The following is a 17,350-nucleotide window of genomic DNA, read 5'->3' as shown; positions in this document are numbered from 1 at the left end:
ACCTGCTGTGTTGTATGGTTTGGAGACAATAGAACTGACAAAAAGACAGGAAGAAGTGGGAGAGCTGAAGATATTAAGATTTTTGTTGGTAGTGACAATGATGCACAGGATTAGAAATAAGTAAATCAGAGGGACAGCTCATATTGAGCACTTTGGAGTTTTAGAAGCAAGGCTGAGACAGTTTGGACATGTGCAGAGGAGTGATAGTGGCTATATTGGACAAAGGAAGTTGAAGATGGGGCTGCCAGGCACGTGGAGGAGAGGATTCATGGATGTAGTGATAGAGGACATGCAGAGGGTTGGTGTGACAGAAGAGGATGCTAGGGATAAAGATGAGATAGAGGTAGCCCTCGTGACCCCTGAAGGGAGCAGCTGAAAGATGTAGTGATTCCATCATTGTTACCATCCACTGTTCCTGCAGAACTTACCACTTATTCTTTGTTGTGCAGACAACAAAACAAAGCAACAAGAATATGTGACAAAGCAGAATGTATAGGTTATATCTGCTGGTTTAACTTTCAAAAGCCAGTTCACCTATTTACGTCATTGTAATCGCAATTACAATTGCAATGATTAATTTTATGTTAAGGATGGCTATATCTTATTTTTTAGAAAATGTAAACATATATAGCCAGGCTACTAATGTTTTGTACTGACCTATATATGACCAAAAAAATAAACAAATAAATAAATGAATAAAAATAGCTACACTCTGCATAACCCAGTTTTCACTGAAGACTTCATAGCCCCAAGTTGTACATTTGGCTCTTGGGATCTTCCTAAAGTCTCTGTACCAATATAAGGCCTGCACAACTTTCAAACAAGATGGATCGCTTTCCGCAAATAAATTAGCCTTATGTCTAATTTAAATGCTGCCACAGTTGTGCAAGCCAGTACTTCAAAGGCACATTCAGTTAGTAGATGTTATCTGCTTGGTTGGATGTAGTAAGCTGCTCTCATTGCATAGTGGGTATAGTAAATTTTGGGAATCAAAGTGTATTTCTTGCATATTCATTAGACCTAATTATGGTGTTTGTAAGATATAGCGCAGAAAAATCAAACTACTATAAAGGCCATAAAGGTGATAGAAAGTAAATTCTATCATCATTATGACACATTGTTCATAAAAGGTAGAATTGTGTTATGTGAATTTGTGCACTATATCTGACAAACTCTGAAATGCACATGAATCAGGGTACATTTTTACATGAATGAGCACCTTGCACTTTAATACCACTTTGACAAAAAAAGGTCTCCTGTTCAAACCTAAAAGCAGGGCTTTTAGACTTTGTTCAAGTCAAACCAGATTTGAAACAATTGTGTCAGAATAATTTAATATCCAACCTCTGATGCTCTGAAAGGTGAAAAGAGGTGCTGAAAACTAGTCTACTGTTGAAATCTCCCAATTCTTTGAATCTTTGGGCTGAAGGAAGGACAATACTCGGTGTATAAATGCTCAATCAACAATCATTTATTTCCATACAATTCAACAATAAGAGCATTACAACGTCCGGACGGGAGAGATGCTACCAGAGGGTCAGGCACATGTCTCAAAATGGTGACGGGTTGCTCAGCTTTTTATAGTCTCTAGTGGCCCCCAGCTAGTCGTAAAAGCCAAAACATCACATTTTTTCTCTGTTACAGCGCCTAAGTTATGACCTCGGCAGTTGTTTCTCTGCTTTCTGTAAGGTGGGGGTGTGGAATGTGGTCTATCTATCTCCCCTGTCTTTAGACACAGAGTCTCCTGCTTACAACCTTCTCTTCATGATTCAACAATTAAGCATGTCAAGAAAACAGTGTAACACATTCCCAGCAGATCAAGGATACAGAGTGATGCAAATTTATCTAATGAACTAATATGTGAATATGTTCTGTTAACTCAAAAGTATAATGAGAACTAAACTACATACAGCTCACACACTCTATATTAAAGGGTATAATGTGATCTACAGCTACTACATTTACTACTACTACATTTACCGGTGAGTCACAAACTCTTACAAATGTACAAGTATCAGTTTCGAATACTTGTGTAAAATGAATATGCAAAATGTTTCTTTAGATTGATACAGTACTGAACTGGTACTTTTTATTCCACTACACTGATCAAAAACTACATATTAGTGTTTCTCATCTACAAATTAAACATCTGTGGTTTCTGGACAGCTTTTAATAAATTTTATAGAAATGTTTGATTTATAGATCTGTGTTCATCTGATGTCTCAAAACCAAGTGTTTGGTGTTTATTTTAGATTTAGAAGTTGCACTTGACTGAATGCAACACAAATTAAAAACTACTTGAAGGTTATAAACCCTTCCAAACTTTTCCTTTTTACAAGGATAACAACTTTTACGGGTTCAGCCTTGGCTGAGTACAGATTTTGAATGCTTGGTGTATATTCTTTAAATAATTATTTATTTAAAGAGCAAATAATTTTTCACATTGGTTTCAGTTATGTAGTCAATATGTACACAAGTGGTTTAATCTAAAAGATGTTGGCTTTGTTTTCGCTCTCCAATGTTATCTCCCAAACAAAAATACTTCCTTCTAAATTGACTAAAAAAATGCATCAACTTCCTAGGGGGAAACTCTTATCAGCTTCATGGTTATCTGTTTGAAGGTCACTGAAATGAAGGGGGGAAAACATAGATAACTTTTGTTTAAGGTATGTTAGTAATTTGATACAAAAACCCATAGTGACCATGCAAGCACGCTCTATTTTAGCAACTCATTTGATTTACAAATAGGCTGACTGCATGCTGTCTCTGTGGCAAACTGGCTTTTTTTCTCATTGCCTGGATCCCCAGTGGTGGAATGACTTTGGCACCACACTTTGAACAGCAAAGTCATTGTTTATATATCATCCGTACATGAATCCAACAGTGCCTGATAAAAACACTTCCCTCAATCACGTCTTGCTCTGCCAAATCATCATTGTCTGCCTTTAGGGCACCTGAGTTTGTCCTTGTTTTTTCAATATTGGGGAAAAAATATTCAAAGTAATACCGAGAAAAAAAGGAATCAGCTCATGATGGAACGCAAACAACCTTATAAGGCTGTTTCAAGAAAAAGGTTTCCATGAAGTTATTGAAGTCGCCAAACTAATCAGTGCACTTTCTGCATAATATTGGAGCCTCTTAGTGTTATTATTGTTATTTGTAAACAATTCCATTTTTTCATCCTTGTTGACAAAGCTACTTTTGAATTTAGTTATTTAAGCCTGTGGATAGATGGGTGTGGGTGGATTTTCAGTCTGTTTTTTATTTACCTGATAGGAAGTCTTCCTGCTTGCAAAATCAAGGTAGAGGACGGTCAAATAATGCATCTTAAATAACTGAAAGACCCAAACAGTGCTCACCAGAATTTTATTCATCTGTTTGTCTGTCTTACAACAAATACTGTTGTTAGACAGACAAACAGATGTCAGCCTACAACTGATTTGAATGAAATCCCACATGATCCAGCCGTTAGGTGTTTTTGCTGACTCTTGATTTTAAATGCACTGCGATGTCTCATTTAGTCCACATATTGCTGCTGTGAAGGAAACCGTGCGCAGATTCAAAATTACAGCCACTGATTAGCCCATAAGTGGACGCTGACCTTCCTTCTGACCTGTAGCACGAAGCTCATTTGATGCTTGATTGTGTAGCTTTGGCCGATTAGGTGAGGTTCAGATGACTTATTATGAGCGTCATTACGATAGAATTTGATTTGCAGGGCTTGGTGGTCATGTTTGAGCTGTGAGGATGTGTAAACAGTGTTCATGGTTCGTGGAGGGGTAAAATCTTGAAAGAGTCAAGGACTGTTCAATAATGTATATTGGAGTTATTTTTGAAGACATAGGGTTGAGTTGAAAAATACATTTTCTTTTGAAAGGGCTTATAAGAAAATATTAACCTCCCCACCCCATCAGTATTTAATAAGAACAAATATATAATTTGACCTTTTGTGACCTCCATAAAGTGGTTTCTCATAAGCTTCTGACACCTTATCTGCTCATTCCTTGCATGCAGATGCTTTTAGGAACGGAGAGTGTAACAAACCTTAGTTTGTATGAGCATCACATTCTTCTAAAAGGTGACCTATTGTGCATTTCCTTACTTTCTGTTATATACCGTGGATTGATTACGTTTCCAAAATGCCAAATAATGAGCCTTAAGGTAAGAGGGCTGCCCTAAAGCCCAGTATCAGATAAATAGGGATTATTCTGAACTCTAAATTGTGCAAAGCTACTCTAGTAGAACAAAAATATGGAGCTGGAAAATGAGCAAAAGCTACTAAAGTATTAAAAGGGTTTTTTCAAATATACACTAGAAAAAGATAACCGCACATGGCAGTCGTAATAAAGGGATACACGGAATGTGGGACTAATAACACTTTATATTTTTGAAATTACAAAAATATATTTTGTGTGTGATTCAAACATTTTTCACTTATTGTAGGTATCCCAACAAATTTAAATATTTTTGTCATTTTGATTTAGCACAAATAGCTGTCGGCATGACAGCTTGCTTTTGCCTCTGCTGTTTCTCTGCATAAATCTAATGCGGCATTTGTATGGTGGGTTACATACATATTCATGGCTCTACAGTAAAGTAGCTCATTGAAGCATGCATCGATGGTGCTCATAGGGAATTTAAGACGCTGTCATTTTGTTATGGGCAGAACTGCAAGCTGCCACGTTGAGACCTACTTCACGTTTTTTGGTTGCTTTTTTTTCCTTCCTGCTGATGACACTGCCAACACTTCTAACAACTTAATGACAGCGTAATCTGCCAAAAACGCCTTTCAAAGGAATACTTAACACTGGCTGTACATGTCAAAGAAATTCTTTTGTTTCTGCTGCCTGGTGTTCAAATTATGAAGCTGACACTTTTTTAAAAATTTGAGTTTAATCTGATGCCTCTGACGTTGTAGCGCATTAGCATTGAAATGCTTTTCAGTACATACAAGACACAGAAGTGAGAAGAGCTGGTTTTCCAGGCTGATGCGTCCACTCTATAAATACCATTTTCTCCTTAAGTACCTCCCTATTTCCTCTGACTCTGTAAATATATAATTACCCTCTGGTAATGGCTTGGCCTGTATGGTATGTTGTTATACAAGCCTGTGGTTTTATCAACAAACAAAAGTCTGCTAATTTTCCTGTTTTTAAAAATCAGAATGTCATTTCTCATTTTAGCTGCAGGTATATGCAGTACATGGAGAGAAAAGGAGAAGGAGAACAACTCCCACCTCTTCCTCCTTGTGAAAGGAGAGAGCTGTAGGGAAAGCAGGGAGGAGGAATAAGGGAGAGGGGGAGGGTGAACACACCCAGACAGAGCCATGTCTGACATCCTCTCTCTCACCGAACGAAGGAAGGAGTGATACAAAGCCAGTTCGGCCAAGCAGAAGAGAAAAGAGGGGAAGGAGAGGGAGGGAGGGGACAGGAGAATGAATGCAAAAAGGGTGAAAAAGATGCACAAGAGCTGCATCAGTTCTTGTCCGTAAGGAACAAAAAACATTGTGTTCGTGAATGGGAGCTGGTGAGCTCCACCACAAGGCGAGTGCAATGAGAAACCAGGCAGATTTCAGTCACTGGTGCTGCTGAGCTCCAATCCTCTCTCTGTCTGTCTCTCCCTATCTCCCCCTGCCAGCAACGACTGAGCCTTGGTATGATTTAGGGGAAGGGTTTGGGGGCTTTTGATTAGGATTTTGAGCTTTATGTTTTAGGAATATGCTGTTGGAGAGGATTTAAACGTGCTGTTATTTCTGATTGAACACAGTGTGCGACGTGGAGACTCCTCTGCTTGCGGCTTTCAGGGCTGTTCCCCTCCCTGCTGCCTCTGGCTGTGTTTGGGCTATGGTCCTGACTGAGACGCAGGGCATCACCCAGATGTGGGGCGCGGACTGTATGGGAGGTTAAGCCTGTAAACACCAGCATGGGAGCCAAACAGATGAAATGGTAAGTGCTATTTTAATATGAACAGTACGGCAATTCAGGCTACTGCTATTGTTGACAATGCAGGGATGCATCAGTGGCAGATATATATATATATATATATATATATGTATATGTAAGTCTACAATCACAACACTATAAAACAGATTTATCACTTCAACCGCATGTGAATCTCAGTCTTAGTCATGGAATTGCGTTTCATCCGAACAGCTTGATCTTGAAAGCCAAGCTGTGCAGGTTATTGTTCGGTGTTTACAGTGCAGTAGGTGTGGGTGTGTCCCTGTGTGTGTCTGTGTGAGCCGAGCTGCTATTGCCTAGCAACCTCTCTCTAACAGCTATTTCTGTGTATGCCGTGCCACGATTCAGATATAAGTTTAAATTGATTAGACTGATTTACATTATTCTTTACTTTAATCTGATAACTTTATCTTCTTTTTCACTTTGCACCATGTTTACAATGACCTGCTTTATTTAACTGGTCCTTTAAGGTCAGTGCTGAACACATCAGTCAAAAAGATTGATGATGACACAAACTGTCACTGATATGTTATAAAAGATGAATAAGCTGCACTTTACTGTTGTAGAAAAATGAGGTGAAAGTAGTTTGGATTATTTAATACACTGTCATCTATAATTTAGTAGTTCCCAAAACGGGTGTTTGGACTTGACCGCTGAACCACAGCATTTGAGGGTTTTTTAAAAGTGGTGAACGTGAAAAAAAGAAAGAAGATACAACAGCTTTTTTTCATCTGATAATTTTTGTGAAAGGTTTGGTTTTACAAGTTTTCTTTCTTTTAAAAAACTCAAAGAAACATATAGAGAAAATCTTTCTTTGATGGCTCGACTAAGTACTTGCACTGCCTAAAATCTATTAAAATGCTATCAACTAAATCTACTAATCTACGAAAGCTAATATGACAAGCAACAGTCGGATAAATATTGAGAAATAATAAGTTTTAGCAGTTTGTAGCAGCTATGAATACAAAGTAGCCAAAAAAAGTATAAATACTAAAGCAAAGTATCTAAAAATTGGAGTAAATGGAGGCCCACTCAGGCCACCACCACTGATCAAATTATGTTAATCTATTGCACAGAAGCTCATCTTTTGCAAATCCCAATGCTTAATCTTTGCTAAACCCATATGTTCCAAATCTATCGGATTGTACGTGTTCTCTTGTAGCGAGAGATCAGCAAAGAGCATTTACAATAAATGTGTTATTGAACTACTCTTAGAGACAATGATAGAGTGTTATTATCTGCAGTGACTAGATTAGTAGGAGGTGCTTCTTTGATCCCTTTTTGAAAAACACTTAAGGATAATTACAGCAGCTTCTGATAAGAGGCTTAGTTCATGTTTTTATGTGACCTACAGTAGTGCAGAGACTCTTTCCGGGAAGTTGGAAAGACGAAACTAATCATAACTTTCTCAGTATGGTTTGATATATAAAAAGAATAATACATTAAACCATGTTTAACCATTTTAGCATCCCAGTGGTGCTCTATTGAATTGAGATCCAACATTCCTCTAACCAATATATTTCCACCAGTCTGAACCATTTATACAAAGCGGGTTGGATCCATGCTTCCATGTTATTTATACCAAAGAGACCCTACCCATCTGAATGTCGGATGGGTAAGGAGAAATCTAGCAGAAGCAGAAATCGAGACTCATCAGACCATAAAACATTTTTTCAATCTTCTGTTGTCTAATTTTGGTAACCCTATGCAAAAAGCAGCCTCAGATTCCTGTTCTAACCTGAAAGAAGTGGCATTTAGTGTGGTGTTCTGCTTCAAGGTTTCACAAGTTGAGCATTCAAAGATGCTCTTCTGCATACTTTGGTTGTAACAGGAGTTACTGTTGCTTTCCTATCAGCTAAATTTCTGTGCTCGTTCTGTGTAAGTGCTTCTTATCTAACATTCTCACACATTTATACTCAGATGGATGCACTGTAGACCAATTTGGGGTTAGGACCTTGCCCAAGGATATTTGGCCTGCAGACTGGAGCATTAGTAGGCGACCTGCTCTACCTCCTGAGCTACAGACACCCCTATCAGCTTGAAACAGTCTGTCCATTCTCCTCTGACCTCTGGCAGAGGAGATGTCCAACAGGGCATTTTTGCCCAGAGAACTGCTGCTCACCTGATATTTGCACTTTTTTGGACCATTCTCTATAAACCCTAGAAATGTGTGGGAAAATCCCAGTTGATTGTCAGTTTCTGAGACAGTCAGACCCGCACATTTGGCACTAACAAACCACTTAAATCATCTTTTTTCTCACCTTCCTAATGCTCCTTATACAAGGCAGGACCTTGTATACATGCCTAATTTACTGAGCTGCTGCCATGTGGTTGGTTGATTATACATTTATATTATCAAGCAGCTGAACATGTATACCTAATAAAGCAGCTGTGGAATGTATGCCCTTATACATTTGGATTGTAACAACTCTGCTATTCACTGATTTCCAATCGAGCACAATCATCAAGACAAAATTTACATGTCTGGTGCATTTGTTCATGACTCTTTACCTGCAAGACATTTCTCTCAGCCCCATCATATGCAAATATTAGCATGCTAACTTGGATGCTGTAATGGTGAAATGCTTCACTAAGTCTGCTTAACATTAGATTCTTTGAGGTGTGTTTCTGATTCGATCAGTGGCTGATAAGCAGACGTTAACTATGATTAATCAAAGGAATATGTCCTTTAATCCTCAGAGAGTACTTTGCTGTGCTATTAGCTAGTGCTAACTATTACATAAGAAGAAAATCTTACCACCATACATATGAAGCAAATTCAGCAGGACATTCTTTGCTTTCTTTCCTTCATTCTCAGCTAGTTAGCCTGGGGAGCAGGGTGATGAGTAGTGATGCTTTTCTATGGCATGCTTGCACAGCGTTTAGATCTGTTCATGCAGTCGCAGGCTTGTCTTCACATGCAGACTCGGAGGGAAAAACACAGGGAAACTACCCTGTTAGGGACTGTGCATAATGCTATAGGTCACAGGTCATAGTAGCTGTATCCAATGTCCACAAACACAGGAGAGTGAAGATGACAGCTGGTCTGAACCTCAGGCTGCTGGAGATGCTCTCAAAAACACTATATTCATGAAACTGCAAGGAAACAAGCTGTTCAGAAACCATGCCAGCACTATGTTATGAAATTATGGCCGAAGGGGGAGCAAAATATGTAAAGAATTTCCTGTTAGAAAATGACAGGCTTGCAGGCATTCCTGCTCCTGCTGTGTATTTTTTGAATGAGTTGAAAATCTGTTCATTCAGTCTTTTCTTCTTTTTTTCCCCCTTTTGTAATAGTTCTGTTATCTACAAAATAATCTGTGAACCCGTGATGCAGACAATGCTGTTTGAAATATCATGCATCATGTTGGCATTATGAGTTCAAAAATGGATTTAGTTAAAATATCTATCCCAAACGGGATTAATTTACATTATTGTGCTCCTCTGGGAATTTTTAAAATTTCAAATCGCCATTTTATGTAGTTAGGTTTCTTTATTGCTGCTCATTTGGCAGCATACAAGCACATTCATTCCTGCCTGTGCCCACCATCTGTTTCAGTCTCAGCTCAGCCAGCCCAGCTCACTCCTCCAAAGAGGAGTATGTTATCACCCAGCTCACTGACACCCCTAAAGAAGAAACAGTCCATGATCACCCTGAGAACCAGGGGGAACCTCAGGATGACAAATCTGAGCTGACAGAGAAGAAATCTGTCACAGGTTGGTTGGCTGCACATCAACTCTTGTAGAGCCAGATATGATGCAGTGAAAAAAAAGGTGCCTTGCCTCATTTCCCCTGTCCCTCTGCCACTTTTAGAGGAGGTGGCTCTCTGTGGATTGTGTCCTTCCCTGGGGCACGATGGGCAGGAGGAAGAGAAGTCCTGGGAGGAGCAGCTGGATGCACACCAGGAGCAGCTGGAAAAGGAGATGCAAGAAGCGAGAAGGATGGTGTTCCGGTTACAGGTAATGCACTTCAAAACAAACTGCTGCTCTGGGCCAAGGGATATAAGCGACAGGGTCGCTGCCCTATTTGCAACAAATCCACAGAGTAAGGAGCAAGTAGTAAAAAAATAGATTCTGAGAAAGAAGGATGAAAGTTTGGTCAGGGCATGTAAATGTTTTCAGCTCAGTTTTTATCAGCAGGTAAACCCACCATACCTCTGTTTGCTGACTTTATTGTTTCTCTGTTTTGAGTCACTGAAACATTTTAAAAAGGAGGCTATTTATTATCTGTCCTTACAATAAAATCAGGGCACTGGGTTGTTAAATTAGAGCCATAGTGAAAAACAAAAATCACCATGTAGTTGGTCCTAATGCAACTAAACAGTCTGAAGAAACCTTAAAAATTGTTAGCATCCAGTGCTAGCTTAAAGTTTTTAAAAATGTTTGCATGTCTACAGCCGCTTTCTATGTAATCTTGTCTTATCAGATGCTCACAAGTAGTTAGATAATTAACTGACAAGCAGCTCCATGGTTAAGTGATGCCTGTTCTGTTGTTATTTTATGACAAACTGAGCAGAAAAAAGACTGGGAGTTGATTTAGAGCTTTTCACTGGAACTCTCAATGTGGGGTCCAAAAGATTAGCTAATAAAAGTGAAGGAGTCCATCATTAGGTTGTAAAACATGCAAAAACCAAATAAAACTATCAAAGAGATGACTAAATTCTAGCAGTGGCCAAACCAACAATCTGGTACATTCTTAAAATAAAAAGAAGGGATGCACATGGACTGCAGCACCAAACACTGAAGCAGCGGCTGAAGGTGGCTGCAGAAAGGGCCTGCAGGGCACCTCAAGGGATGAAACAAAGCACTTGGTGGTGTGCATGGGTTCTAAATTTCAGGGAGCCACTGACCGCAAACAATTTCTGTAATTTTTAAAATCAATGTGTATATTTAATACTATGTTAGTTTGTATAAAAATGGCTAACAAAAAAGGAATACTTTTGTTAAACCCCATGCATTAAAGCTGAAAGTCTGCACTTTAATCACACCTTGGTTGTTTTCGAATCCAAAGCTAACTGTAGCTCAGTATGGGGTAGCTGGTTTGCTTTCACAAGGCACAGCAGATTGTGCATTTGAAATCGGGCTTCTGAAGGAGTTCAAAAGATCCAAACTCTTGTATTATTATGTGCACTGAAGAACTGAAGCAAGAATCTAATCTGAAAAGAAAACACTGTTATTTTCTGCAGCACATCAACATTATTTACTCACTAGATCCCCACAGATTCCTACTAAAGTATCGATGACAAAGGACTGCTAAAGAAAGGTCGTCATATCAACGTTTTATAATCTGCTTACACTCTGTTCATGAGGGAGTTCACATTGTAAACCAAGCGCAAGTAATGAAGACTGTATAACTGAAATCTCATCAGAGGATTGGAAATAAATACATGCCTCAATTTAGTTAATTATAGACATGTATTCTGGCATATTTAGTTAATTTGCAATTATACAGCACTTTCCAAGTTAAATTGCTAAATAAAATTGTACCAGAGTGTCACTAGCAGTCAGTAAGATTACAAGATTTTGGGAAGACTTAGAAATGACAAAAGAAATGACAAGATCCAAATGCTACATGCTAAAAATGGAAATATATTTTTAAATGAAGTAATTAAAAAGAAACCCAAACAGATAGACCAGATGTAACACACTAAGCATGATAAAGCCATCCACTAGAAAGAATAATATGTGTTTTGACAGATAAACAGACAAAGATGAAATTTTTTTTTACCTGATTTATACTTTGAGTCCATTCTGTTACTTCCGTTTATCCAATCGGGGTCGTAGAAGGGTCGGAGCCTATCCCAGTAGTCACAGGGTGAATAGCAGAGTGCACTGTGGATAAGTCACTGATCTATTATAATTTATATGAAATGATTAAAATTATGTTGCATGAAAAAATGTGAAAGGGGGCGCTTTTATAAGAAAATCATAAAATGAGACTTGTTAGGCTTATAATACATATAAAATATAAACTCACTTGCCACTTTATTAGGCATTAATACCTGGTAGTACTGGTTTTTAGATTCAGAACTGTCTTAATTCTTCATGGCACACATTCAACAAGGTGCTGGAAACATTCCTCAGAGATTTTGGTCCATATTGATGTGATACCATAACACAGTTGCTGCAGATTTGTCAATTGCACATACACAATTTAAATCTGGTCCACCGCATCACAAAGGTGCTTTATTGGAGTGAGATTTGGTGACTGTGGAGGTCATCTGAGTACAGTGAATACACTGTTATGTTCAAGAAACCAGTTTGGGATGATTTGAGCTCTGTGACGAGGCGCGTTATACAGCTGGGTGCAGCCATCAAAAATATCCCTCACACCAATACACCACCATCAGACATTGAGATCTTCTATTGTCTAATATTGGTGCTTCTGTGAATGATGAATTGATCTGCTTCAAGGTTCAACACACTGAGCATTTATAAATGCTCTTCTGCATACTTTTGTTGTAATACTAGCCTGACAGGCAACAACAACCATGCCACTTTCAAAGTCAATAAAAGGACCTTTCTCTTCCAATTCTGATGCTTGATTTGAATGTCAGAAGGTTGTGAAAAGCATTGAGTCTTTGCCATGTTACAACATACCTTCCATGTGCAAGATCCTTACAGTATAATGGGTCTTATTCAGACATCAATGCATTCAATTCAATTCAATTTCATTTATATAGCGCCAAATCACAACAGCAGTCGCCTCAAGGAGCGTTACATTGTAAGATAAAGACCCTACAATAATACAAAGAAAACAGAGAAAACCCAGCATGAGATAACCCCCTATAAGCAAGCCCTTTGGCAACAGTGGAAAGCAAAAACTCCTTTTCAACTGGAAGAAACCTCTGTCAAAATCAGGCTCAGGGCAGGGCAGACTGCTGCAAGCGTTTGGGGGTGAGGTAAGGGAAACAGAACAAAGACACGGTGTGGAAGAGAGCCACAGATTATTAGGATAATTAAGAATAAAAATATGAAAGACAAAGCTAATCCTACAAAATTTGCTAATCTTTGCCAGCTTCATTAATTTGTGCAAATAAATAAGTTTGGCACATGGTATTTAATTGGTATGTTTGGGGTCATTTATAGTATTCAGCTACAAATATCGGTGCAGCGACAGCACGTCCACATACTGTTCATAAATTAAAAATAGATGTTTTGGTGACTTTTACAGTAATAGCCTTTATGTTTTCAGTTTTAGAGTCTCTATATTACATTACAGTCTGTATATTTACACAGACTTGTCAGTGTAATTTCAATTTGATTTGGTTCAGTTCACTGACTTTATTAGCAAAAACGGAGGCATTTACAACCACAGAAACCTGGTTTCTCTATCATGCGTCGCAACTATCATTGCTTGCAAGTTTTCTTCAGATTTGTATGTGTTTTGGTTTTTAGGCTCTGCTGCTCCATGGCTCCCTCCCTGAGGAAGACCAGGATGGATCCGTGAGCTTTGGAGATAACCGGGCTAACACCGAGCAGCAGCTGGTACAGTGCCCTCTCTCTGCTAACTTGAGAAAACAAACAACAGTTGCTCGCCACCGAGCTTGAAGTGTCCGTGTCAGCCCTTCTGTTCTGATGATGTTTGTAGCCATTACTCGTCTCACGAGTGGCCACTATAGAGCACAAATGAATCTCTCTGATCTGCCAGCGCACTGTCATGGAGGCCCAATGCCTCCTCATACGTTCTGACATTTTTCCATTCTCTAATTACCCCGCTCGTACCCTCTCCCTTTGAAGGTTCTCATCCGCAGTCGTCTGGACCAAAGCATGGAGGAAGCCCTTGATCTCAAGGTACAGTAAGTAAATGTAATTAGGTTTAACATAGATGAGCTGTCTTAGGGGCAGAGTCCTTTTCTCTAATGTTTTTGTTGTTCCTTTGTGTGGCTCTTAGAGGGAACTTCTGAGGCACAAACAGGAGACACGTCACATTCAGGCCATCAAGGTAAACCTCTTACTCTAGTTTTGGGATTTATATGTGAAGTAAAATGGATTAAAGGATTATATTTAACCTTTTTGACTATTGCGCCCTCCCAAACTGATGATTCTGTAAGTTTTATCACATACATTATACATTTATCATTTCTTTACAAAGATCAAAAGAAGTTTAGAGCTGGGTGGATCCTGTCGATGAGGCAGGTGGATGCAGTTCATCAGTATTCAGGTCTTTTCTGGACAATTCTTTGATCTCCCTCTTGCTTCTCATTAGGATGCTCTGCAGCAGCGCTTGGCAGTGCAGGAGGATGCTGTGCTGCAGCTAAAGCAGGAACTACTGAGGTGCAACATGGCCAAAGATCAGCTGGAGGGGGAAAATGTGAGACAAGTGATGATTTCCCTTTGACACGATGAAATATTCGACCTCTTTGACTCGTGGCTGCAGGTTTAAGTGAGAGAACTATAGCACTCATATATCACCTTGATATAACTGTTTGCAGGCAGAGCTCAAACGCAAGCTGAGTGAAAGGAACAAATTACTTAGCGAATATGAGGTATTGTCTTTTATTATATACACGTCAGTGCGTTCTTTTAGCCATAGAGATGCAAATAAAGCCTCGTGCCATCCATCTCTCTTGTCACAATAGCAGCAGCTCGGGAGGAAGGACAGAATACTGCAGCAGCAGCAGCAAAAGCTTGATGAAGCTCAGCACAAGGCACATGAAGTCAGCCTGGGACGGGTATGCAGCATGACAGGTTTCACATATACGTGCTAAATAACATATGTTTGAATGCAGGACTCATATATAACACCAACGTTTGTTTGTTTTTTTTATCGCGCATCGGTCTGTGATTACATTGTACTTGCCGCAAGATAGCCCATATATTTCTTCTTACGAGAAACATTACTCAATAAGACCAAAAACTATAAATATATTAAGGCACCATGATGCTTGAAGAAAACATTACATTTCCCACTACACCTCAGCGGTGTGGTCTTTATAAATTGTTACTCAGATCAGAGTAAATGGTGCATTTGTTGGAGACTATTTTCAGTGGCAGATTAATACATATTTCTTGCACCGGTGAGTATCCCTTGCAGCAGGATGCTGTATGTGAAATCGACTCAAAATAGATTCCTGTGCACGGTGTTCATCATGATAGGAAAAAAACATGTCACCCACTACGTTGTGATGTTTTTTTTATAGTTTTTGGACAAAAGTGAAGCTCTTATTTAGATGAATAAGCTTTCTGGCTGTTTTTTTAGCTACACAGGCCGTGTTTGCTCTTTGTATTGCAGTTTGAGCACATTTTGTAAATATTATCACACTTTTCATTCAGAACACTTTTCACCTTGGTCTATACTGTCTCTGTCTCTGATAGGCGTTCAGGAGCGAGGGCAGCGGGTACAGTAACTCAGTCGCTTCGACATCTCCTCCAGTGTTCCAGCACAGCGCACCAGTATGCACTCTTTAATTTTCTCATTAACCAATAATGTCTGTAAATGTCCACAGTTCAAAATGATTTCGAATTTTTTTCCAATTCTTTTTAAGTATCAGAGGACTGTTTTTCACAGGGTGAAGAGCTGCAGGTCGTCAGGGAAGCACTTCGCAGTTTGAGGGACAGTTTTTCCGGCCATGACCCCCAACATCACACCCTGGACACTCTGGAGCAGGGCGTGGCCACTCTCATGGACAGACTGCACTCTCTGGACACCCAGCGAAGACAGGACAGAGGGGTACACACTCTCGCTCTCACAACTCAAAGAGGAAATTTTAAAATGTAGTAGCTCGTCTGTCACTTGCCAAATGATGACTCAGCAACTGATAACATCCGACTGTTTGCTATGAGTAATTGGTTCTTCTTCTAGGAGGAATTCAAATCGCCAGGACGCAGAGCCAACTCGACAGACCGTGACTCATGGCCGCCGAGCTCGAGTGAGACAAACAAAATGCTCGTTTTTGTTTAGGATTTGTCATCCCCCGCAACATCTCTACTGGCTGTTAAATCAAATTGTGCCATTCAATTACACTGTGCTGCAAAGAGAGGGCATGACTGAGTGTGAGGCTAGAACCCTTTCAGACTTTGGTTGTGGAAAAACAATGTTTGCTGGGTTTTTTTCCAGAAATGGCGCACTCACACAGCAGCCCAGGACTGGATACTGCCGTCTCCACTAAAGTGCTCTACTTCACAGATCGCTCGCTCACTCCATTTCTGATTAACATCCCAAAAAGGTGAGTATATAAACACTTTATGGTGGCTTGATACAGTGCTGTGTGTTGCTTCACTGGAGCGTTCTTTATTTTTTAAGCAAATTGTTAGTTGGGTTTTGGTTGACCATAGCCGCATATGGATGCCTGGGCTGGTTTATCCAAAGCATAACGTTTGTTTGGATATATGTGTGCTTCCAGGCTGGGAGAGGTGACACTGCGAGACTTCAAGGCAGCTGTAGACAGACAAGGCAGTTTCAGATACCACTTCAAGGCCCTTGACCCAGAGTTTGGCACAGTGAAAGAGGAGGTAGGCGTGGGAGTAAAATTACAGCCCCTATTTCTCTTCACATTGGGCTTCAGCTGGCAAATATAAAACGGCAGTTATAGAGTAAGATATGCTAATAATAGCTGTGCCTACTGTGCACTTCAAAACACCATGGGGAGACTTATTTCCATCCCAAAGAATTGGATAACCTCAAGTATTCATTTTTACTTTCTATCCAAACCTTTTATAGTATAGATATGGGTCTCTCAGATATGTAAACACTGGATGCTGGCTTTTCAGGTGTTTCAGGATGGAGCCGTTGTCCCTGGCTGGGAGGGGAAGATTGTTGCGTGGGTTGAGGAGGATCACGGGGAGCGGAGATAGCGCCAAAAAACTAGAGATCGTCACTACAAACCTCAGCTGTTCCCACTGGACCAGGAAGCTACTGAAAATACTTCTGATGCCATAAGAAAGAATAGTGTTACGACACAAAACTGGGACCAATGGAGCTAACACCATTAAGGTACAAAACAAAACCATGTTTTAAAAGCGAATGTTTCATATGAAGAATCTAAACATTTGGATACAATGTTTTTTTCGTTTACGGACCGCATGTCGCACATTGTTTGCAGCTCATAAATAAGTTTGTGGGACTACCACGTAATGGTCAGTAAAGTCATACTTGAATAATAAAATAATGTTAGCTTTATATGAAAAAACAAGCTACGCTGTGCTTTAAAACGCTGTAATCAGTGCATAGTATGCAAACCTCAAAAAAAGAAAGAAGTGTTTACTGACATTTTCCACGTGTTCCAGATTGCCAAACACTGATGTTGTTGTTCTGCATCAATTTTGATGTTTTAATAAACATAAATTATTGCATGGTTCGTTTTGTTGTCAATTATTCCCCCCTGCATACGGTAATGACACCAGCTCGTAGCCATTAAACACCTCCACTCACGCGCCCACACATTAAT

At 39.6% G+C, this 17,350-nt stretch overlaps 1 protein-coding gene across 3 annotated transcripts; it reads left to right on the top strand.

Moving 5' to 3' along the window:
* The first annotated feature begins 5,326 nt into the window (after positions 1–5,326).
* Positions 5,327–17,260, top strand: dixdc1a (DIX domain containing 1a). Of its 3 annotated transcripts, none has more exons than XM_085429219.1 (16): positions 5,327–5,543; positions 5,767–5,945; positions 9,520–9,677; positions 9,775–9,920; positions 13,359–13,448; positions 13,701–13,754; positions 13,855–13,905; positions 14,170–14,274; positions 14,396–14,449; positions 14,543–14,635; positions 15,279–15,356; positions 15,472–15,633; positions 15,766–15,832; positions 16,021–16,129; positions 16,307–16,415; positions 16,674–17,260. In XM_085429219.1, the coding sequence occupies exons 2-16, from the start codon at positions 5,923–5,925 to the stop codon at positions 16,755–16,757; spliced, it is 1,383 nt and encodes a 460-aa protein (XP_085285345.1). In that variant the 5' UTR covers positions 5,327–5,543; positions 5,767–5,922; the 3' UTR covers positions 16,758–17,260. The 3 variants fall into 3 exon arrangements, with proteins under 3 accessions (XP_085285345.1, XP_085285346.1, XP_085285344.1); XM_085429220.1 differs by having other exon boundaries at positions 5,512–5,653; positions 14,546–14,635; XM_085429218.1 differs by having other exon boundaries at positions 5,512–5,653.
* The last annotated feature ends 90 nt before the right edge of the window (positions 17,261–17,350 follow it).

The sequence above is a fragment of the Rhamphochromis longiceps genome, linkage group LG14 (assembly GCF_057381845.1).
Source record: "Rhamphochromis longiceps isolate RC_006_pf linkage group LG14, R_longiceps_female_GT1.1, whole genome shotgun sequence".
NCBI lineage: Eukaryota > Metazoa > Chordata > Actinopteri > Cichliformes > Cichlidae > Rhamphochromis > Rhamphochromis longiceps.
The sequence above is the reverse complement of the archived record's forward strand: the minus strand, read 5'-3'. Positions and strand labels throughout refer to the sequence as shown.